At 32.9% G+C, this 9,023-nt stretch overlaps 1 protein-coding gene across 1 annotated transcript; it reads right to left on the bottom strand.

Moving 5' to 3' along the window:
* Positions 1 to 511: 511 nt before the first annotated feature.
* Positions 512 to 8,596, bottom strand: LOC124375186 (proton-coupled folate transporter-like; the record flags this gene model as incomplete). The annotated part of the gene is given in 4 exon segments (XM_046833296.1): positions 512 to 1,158; positions 2,383 to 2,540; positions 6,185 to 6,194; positions 8,512 to 8,596. Coding segments are annotated over 4 exon segments (488 nt in total), but the record flags the coding sequence as incomplete, so codon positions are not given.
* Positions 8,597 to 9,023: the final 427 nt, after the last annotated feature.

The following is a 9,023-nucleotide window of genomic DNA, read 5'->3' as shown; positions in this document are numbered from 1 at the left end:
GTGTGTGTGTGTGTGTGTGTGTGTGTGTGTGTGTGTGTGTGTGTGTGTGTGTGTGTGTGTGTGTGTGTGTGTGTGTGTGTGTGTGTATTGTGTATTGTGGGTAAAATATTATTAGGTAATACCGCATTCTGTTTCAATTACACTGTGAGTTCCAATCCTGCTCCAGTCTCATTGTTTAGAAAGAATGAGTAACAACCCTGGTACTATCACATCATTATATAATGTTTTAATTACTTCAGCCTTCAAAATTAAGAGAAAAGTTTGCGATTGGGGTTTTAGGGTAAAAGAATTTGTCATTTAGTCATTATTCTGCAACGCATGAAACCCAGCAGAAAATGTGCTACATGTGATAACATCCGACGAGGGAGCTGAGGCTGTAGAGAAACCACCTTACGTTTTACACTATAAGAACAATTTAAACTTTAAACACTTTTAGATTATTGAGGCTAAAATCAATAAAGCCCCTAGTACAACTAAGAATACTTTTCATTTGCATATTAGGAAATCAATAAAATAATAAAAATCACTTTATTTATATACAAGTTTGCCTTTGAAAGGCTAATACATTACATAATTCGGTTATAAAAGATCACAATCTAATATCACATGTGACTGGCAAGAGTTTAATTGTCTTTGCCTACGGGCGATGAAGTTTGGGTATCGTCAAAGAACCCCTTATTGTCTATACCTCCGATAAAATCTGGAGACTCTTCTTGTAAACCTTTCTTTTCTACACCCCCAGCAACAACCGATAGAGATTTATCCTGGAATCCATTAGTTTTTTCTATTTCTAGGAACCACATCCGAAGAGTTGCCTTGGAACTCTTTGTTATCCAGTCCTCCGCAATTGTCCGAAGAAGAAATCACTCTGTCCTTTGCCTTGAAAGTCTTGATTCTGTGCGGACGAACGATCTTGGAACCCCTTATTCTGTAGCCCCTCCATAGGTAAAGCTGTTGAGTCCTGGAAAGCTTGGTTTGTCCAGGCCACCAGTGGTGTCCAGACCAGGAGCTATTCCGGCCTCCAAATAACTGGGGGTGGTAGCGATGGGAGTTGGCCTGAAATTCCTCAGTGCTTGGTCTTTCTTACTTAGTTTTTTCTCCGCTCCTTCGGCTTGTTCTGCGAGTCTCTTGTCTTTTTGGTGCTCCGTGTACATCCATCTGAAATAATGAAAGGTTCACTTTCTGGGAGTAAACATATTATACAGTGTGTTCCAAATTGTATGGACATTTGAAGGGATCTTGGAAACTGTAAGAGATATAGGAAAGATTAAATGGACCAAGTTGTTCGTAATAAAAAAGTCCAACAAATTAGTTTGATGAAGTTGATTATTGGTTTGGGGTTGTTCACTCGCTCACTCGCTGTGTTAAAAACTGTTTTGTAAACATTTCCAAACTCTCACATCTATCTTATTTGTACGTATATTGAATTTATTTTTATATGAAAACTGCAAGAAAGTACTTCTACTTTTTAAAATATTAGAATGGAAACTTTTTTAAGACCAGCAAGCAGGAGGTGTTGGATTCGAGTCAATTTTTTTTAAATACAGGGACCCATTTTTTTACTTAATTAAAAAATTGTAATGTTTTAATGATTTCAAAAATACCATTTATGTTTTAACACTTTCCTGTGGGGTTTTATAAAATAATTCATAAACTCCCGTTTTTGTATGGTTGTGTGAAGGGAATATTTGTTATACTATTCAGATAGTTAGTAAACATGACTTTATTACTAAAAACAGTTTTTTGAGCACAGCGAGTGAACGACACAATCAATAATCAACTTGACCACCATCATTTTTCGGTCATATTATGCACAACTTTGACCGTTTAATCTTTGCTGTATTCTCTTATAGTTTCTATGATATCTTCAATGTACATAATATTTAACAAACTCTATTTAATGATTCATATATATATATATATAATATATATATATATATATATAAATATATATATATTTATATATATGTATATATATATATATATATGGTATATATATATATACCATAGTTATTCTAAATTTCAGTGTACTCACTTTCTGTACTCAGAGGCATTATTATTATATATCGATATGATAATCACACGTATTTGTGATGATGATCAGAGTGTATCAACAAATAATTGATTCCAACCTTATATTTCCACGCAGATAGAAATACGAAACGTGTACCTCAATCAAACATTTTACAAATTTTATTTGAAGTGACAGATTATCATATCTTTGATTAATATAGTTCAGAAATAGTAACGATCCAAAGTTAGAAGTAAAATTTATAGCCACTAAAACTTCTCATCTCACTCAACATCTTCGACTAGCATTATAACTCTAGTATTACTGTCTTGCAGCACGGATTGAAGATGAATTATTATGCCAAATCTTACCCGAAGATGGCCACGGCGGGCATGGTGAGGACTCCTCCCAGAAGGAAGAAGGCCCCAGGCATTGTGTGCATGGTGGCGGCATAGACAGCGGAGTACATGGGTCCGTACACGAGAGGCATCAATGCCTCGCACACGCCCAAACAGAGAGTTGATCTTTCCTGTAGGAAACCATTCAACAGTCGGTAAAACATTTAAAATACCTAACGTGTGAAATTATATAAATTTGCATGATACAAATATAAACGTTATATGAGACAGAACTAAAATTCAATACAACTTTAAAAATAAACCTATAAATATAAAGATAAGTTTGTAAACTAACTTAAGAACGTACAATTTCTTAACAATATTGTGTTTTGATACTGTTTAATCACCACGTTTTCTATTACACAGACTATTGTACCATGTCTATATTGATTATTAATTTAATGCGTCTCTTTTTTTAATTTTTATAAAATAATTTATGTTCATAATAATTTAGTGGTCACTTATAGTTATATCTAAAATATACTGCTACATCCATTTCTATTAGTTAGAGCATTTGTACAAATTAGCAATAAAACGCCTGTTATAGAGCTGCAAAAGGTTTTAAAGATCAGCTGTAGTAATGATACCTGAAAGCATTACATTTTTGGTCAAGCTACAATTGTCTTGAAGGTCTTTTGCTTCATATTCAACGATACGTAATATAATCACTAAGTTAGCTCGTTTGTTTTTACAATTCAGTGGAAGATTCACAGTTGTATACGATTGGATACTTGTACATTATTTAATGTCCCTTTAAATTATAAAATATATAAATATATATAATGTCCATTATTAAATATATAAATGAATTATTCGAATAAATTTATTAAATTAGAGAACACATATAATTGTAAAAAACATTCTTTCAACATATTCTGAAGAATATTAATAACATAGTTGAAGGATGTTATATTTATTTCCCATATTGTGTCTAACTTTAAAGAGTTTATAAAAAAAATATAAATAATTCATATAAAACACTAAATTATCTTTCAAAATACTCGTTTTTTTATTTTGTTAAATTAGTTTTAATAAATTATAAATGTTTATTTTAATCAATTAATTAAATAATTGAGATTGAAAAGATATAAGGTTGTTAACAATTTAATTTAGTTATGTCCGTGTTATTTTTTGAATAAATTTATTTTAGATTATTATGCCTTGAGCAATTCAACTCGTGCCAAGCTCTACAACATAACAGGTCTTACTGTTAACCCTTAGAGAACAAATATAAAAAAAAAAACAAATTCTCTTGTAATTTTAAATATGCACCCTTTCCACCGAGTTTAACTCAATAACTTGATTGAGATAAAATTAGAGGTTTGCAAAGAAACGCTCGTTATGAATGCCGCCAATCCCGTGTCTGGAGAATTAACGTGTCTGCACTGCAGACTGATATAGATTGTTACGGTTCCGTTTTACTGGACAGTGGGGAAGAGGTGAGTGGGTGAAGTACAAAGAAGGTAATCGGATTTAACCACGTAGCAAAGCTCTCTACCTTGCAATACTGAATGTAGTATCTTTATCGATAGAGCGAAGACACTAAAATACATTCTCATTTATTGTGTCACAGAATCTGGCGAAACTAGGAGTGAGCTCATTCTTACCGTATATGGATGAGCGTTCTCTTTGAATTTACTAAAGTTTCATAAGAAACACCCTTATTTTAAAAACTGAAACTCCCAGTAATGTGTAGATATTTTCGTTAGTCAGACATTTGTTTCGTTAATCTTCCCAAATAGCTGACATATGTGTAACGGTTGATAAAAGCCGAATGGCCAAATTTTGTGTGGTTTCACTTAGTGGGGTAACCGTGTGATATGCAATGAGTCATGGCAGCTGATTCTCTTATCTCCACGGCCAGCTCATAGCTAAGAATTTCTAAATCAATCCCTAGAATTCTTGTATGAACACAAAAGCAAAAAGCGGTAAATGTACTAACTTTCCATGTGAATAATTTTTCCCTCTCCCACAACTTATATTAAAACACAGTTTTCCACAGGCTCCATGTGGGACCATTCCCTTTAGTTACTGAGTTAGTGAGTGGCGCAAAACAACTGGCATAAATGTGAAAAGGCACATACACTTACATACAAAAATATCAGCTCATGTTACTTGTTCATTTGTGCACAAGAGTATCAATTAATGTGATTATCTCAGGCTAATTTCAAGAATGATGTAAGGTACTCAACAATTTCATTCACATACAACATGCATCTAGAATCGTTAGCAAAATAATTACAATTAACTACTTCATCAAGATGATTAAAGAATAATTTCTAGTCGCTGTATTTATAACCAAATTCGGTATATATATATATAATATATGACGAAACAGGACGGGGGAAAGATGAGAACTGTTGATACAGCTTTAGCCATCATGGTGGAAAGTCGGTGGCCGCACGGTCTAAGGGTTTGAGTTAGATATAATATGATTCAGATCTGTGATTGGAAACAGTTGTTATCAGTGCTTTCAACTCTCTCTTCTATATGAGAAGATTCTCGCTTAGGTCAGTGGCCCATGGAGAGAGGAAGAATAAGGTAATGAAAAAGAATAGCATATCCTTATTAAAAAACCCCTTTTCATATAAAAGTTGGAAAGGATCTAATTTTTCTTTCTTCTGTATGAAAAGTTTTAATCGTGTGGTTGCCAAACCGGTAATGGACCTCATATGTGATATTTATACGAAGAAGCACAAACACAATCTATTGTTCAATGTTCAATATTGACTATGAATGATCTGAAAGCCTATCAGGATTACGGGTATATGATAACTAAATAATTTAATTCATCGGAGTGTCAGAACTCATCCTCAACAATTCTTCATAAAACATTTGATAAAATTCCTTTAGAATAAAATATTCACTATACTCGTACAATTCACTGCACGCTTCAATAGGTGCGCAGCTCAAGTCAATGGACACTGAAACAAGACCATTTTTATGATCAGGGAATTCTGGGTTGACATTTATTTGACCATAGAAATCCCACAATTAACACATCTTGCAGAAAAAATACAACTTCATGTATTATTAGTCACCTAACATCACAGTTATAACTTTAATGTGCTCATTTCAGGCTGCAGTATAACAATAAAAAAAAAAAAACAACACCTAGTGGCCTTTTTTAACCCCCGATCAGTTGAAGTATATGCGAAACACACATGAACTCGCCCACACTTCACATTAAGCGGTATGCAGTTTGCAATTACTGCTTGACACCACTAATTGATGGCATTGCAAGTACTAATTTGGCCGCGTTCGGCTGGGCCGTTAAATTCAATGCCCAATGACAAACATTAGCTAAACATAGATTTTAGTGGACAGGTTCGAATTGTTTATTTTCCTGAGTAGAAAGCGCGAACTTCTAGCCGGTTTATACAATAACGGAACATTCTAAAAAGTGGTAGGTCAATATTCAGGAGATATATTTAACGTATAAATCATTAGATAACTTGAAGTGATTTTGTTTTACTTCACATGCTGACATAATTTAACAAAACCTAACAGGCTACAACCAATTTTGTAGAGTAAACCATTATAATTAAAAATAAAAATATTATATCTAATTATTAAAAAAAAATAGTAATCTCCTTTTTTTCACAGTGCAAGTCTCAAAAGGATTAAGATCAAGGTCCTATGAGTTAAGTAAATTTCACAAGAGTTTCAGTACATAACGTTCTTTGGAATACTAAATTGATGGAAATCGTCGATTACTGGTGCTACAAAAGTGTTATTCCTCTTCCCGTTCTTGCCATTCTAAAGGCTGCGGTACAAAGTATTCCCTGAAAAAGCATTATTTTTATTATGATAATGCATTACGCTTCGGTGGAGATGTCTATTAACTCTGACAAAAAGTTTCTGCATCTCTTTGTACCATCGCTCTTGCTATTTTGTTGTCGTTAAGGTTTTTGTTGGTTTGTAATTTACATTGTTATTACTGTTGGTCCTATAAATTTTGTAATGTACTCTTTATACTTATTAATTATTGCTATTTAATATATTAGTTCTTAATCCCTTTATATACATTTTACTTTTTTACTGTATTCGATTATTATGTAATACTAGATTACTAACTCGTTTACATCTATTCTCTCTTTTATTTTTGTATAGTTTTTATTGTTGGGCAATCATCATAATTAGTGACAGGGTTTATTTATTATGTAATTATGTCTTAATTTTAGATTGTTAGTGGATTATTTATATGCACGTTTGTAATTTAAAATTGTGTATTGGTGTTGATAAGCATCGTTGATTGTTTTTTATATAACACTAATGCTGAATTTTATAAATTAATCATACATGCCAGTTAGACATTTGCCCTATATATTTGTTTAAAATTGGCGTTTGACGTTATTACATTATTTTACATTATGCTTAGTTTTATATTTAAGACTGGAAACTGAAACGGACAAAATATGAAACTATAGTTACTTTATCAGAGAAGATGACAAGACAAATACAACAATTCAGTTTATAATGTATTATGTAAGTAAAGTTCTACTATAAACAATGTATTTGTAAAAACATAATGAAAAGATTTTTCTAGTTTTTATGAATTATTGTAATTTCTTTTAGAAAAACTATAATAAGAAACATAACTTCAACGATCATGCAAGTTTTCTCTTACCATTATCTCATTAAAAACTGGACACATTGCTTTTTCCCTTCCACCCAGAATTAAACACTCTACTGACGACAAACTGCTGAGCAACGAAAGTGCGAAGTGAATGTTACTACTACAGTACTTTCATTGCTGTTACTTCGAACACCATTAGGTAACAACTTTTAACACAGAGTTCGCGATAACTTTCTATTGACTAATAAACATCGACATGTAACCGTTAACCATATCGTTGTTTTGTCGTCGGAATTGTGCGGTTGGTATTGTCGCCCCAGTCCGCTCTACTGATGTCATGTAGACAACACTGACGACAAACTGCTGAGCAACGAAAGTGCGAAGTGAATGTTACTACAGTACTTTCATTGCTGTTACTTCGAACACCATTAGGTAACAACTTTTAACACCAGAGTTTCGCGATAACTTTCTATTGACTAATAAACATCCGACATGTAACCGTTAACCATATCGTTGTTTGTCGTCGGAATTGTGCGGTTGGTATTGTCGCCCAGTCGCAGCTCGTTTATGTAACGATACTGCTGTTGGCGTTTTATCGTTGATCAGTCTAACCTTTGTATACGTACATCCAAACTTTACACGTGTAATACAAAAAAAATACATTTACAATTTATCGACTTGATGAAATACGCGAACAAGTTTTATTCCAGGAGTTACAGGTTTATACTTTGAGTGAATCGTTCGTTAGAGTAATAGGAAAAATCTCTAATGTATATATGAATTTCACGGCATAATTACTAAAAACAGTCGCGGTTCTGTATGCAGTACATAATAAGGGTATTCATCGAGACGTGACGTGCAGTAATAACACTCATGACGTTATAAACACGTTTACGGAAGGAAGGACGCTGCATATATCTTTAGTTATTAGTCATGCTTAATTCAGAGTCAACTTTCCAAAGAAAAAAGTTATGTAAAGCTTTATTTGAAGTTTGAAGAGAAAATAACGTTTGTTTGTTTCGTTCCGGCGGAATTTGTCCGTGAGCTTTTTCATGTAAATTCATGCTAATTGCGATTGTCGCGGATCGTGTTAAAACTCTGCTGTGACACGACGACGCAACGCGGCGCTGTGGTTGTAACAACGACTTTATCAATTTTTACACCTCTTTTTTTTTAGTTGTAAAATCCGTGTGAATACTTCATTAATTAAGGATTTACTGCTACCTTTATGGATGTTGGTTTATCTAACAAAGTCGATTGTTTAGTACATAATATAGCAATCTAGTTCATATTAGATCATTAAATTGTATAGCTAACTTTATGTTTTTTAATGAAACAGTTACTGTTAGGATGTAATTGGTCAGGAGTTTATTAATTATAGTTTCCATTTATTTAAGAAAATCTGTATTTACTTTCAATTACAAATTAAATATGATAGCTATTTAAATAATCTATTATCCATTTCAGCTCTCGATTTTGTATTCCTAAAAATATTAATATTTAGTCTGAATGGAAGGTCTTACCTAGTTCTTCTGGGGGCACCAAACTTGGAGGCGATGGACCTCATCGCGATGAAGGAGGTACCATTCACAATATCGACGAGAGGCGCTGGAAATATAGCAAACTCATGTACAAGTTGTTAGTCAAATTTTACAGAGTAATTAAAGTAAAATATAAGGTCAAATTACACTAATTTATGATATATTACGTGTACTCGTACCAGATATGGACACTAGTAACTATTAGCTTACATGTAATATTAGAATCCTTCAATTAATTGTAAATGGTAAAAATTAAAATAGTGGTTTTTCACAACTATTAAATTCAACGGCGGAAAATGTAAGATCTATGATTGTAATCGCAGTCGCCTTCATCTTAAATATACCGGAAAAGATTCATATATAAATCAACACTTGACACAGGCTGCAGAGTTACTGGACTCCAGGTTATTAAACGCCTATCACCTTAGATGGGAAATTAAACTTTACAATTGGTGTACCTGACAGCACAAAAAGCAATTGAAATTCCAAAGCTA

The sequence above is a fragment of the Homalodisca vitripennis genome, unplaced genomic scaffold, assembly GCF_021130785.1.
Source record: "Homalodisca vitripennis isolate AUS2020 unplaced genomic scaffold, UT_GWSS_2.1 ScUCBcl_14635;HRSCAF=25537, whole genome shotgun sequence".
In the NCBI taxonomy this organism is placed as follows: domain Eukaryota; kingdom Metazoa; phylum Arthropoda; class Insecta; order Hemiptera; family Cicadellidae; genus Homalodisca; species Homalodisca vitripennis.
This window is presented reverse-complemented; position numbering and strand designations above follow the sequence as displayed.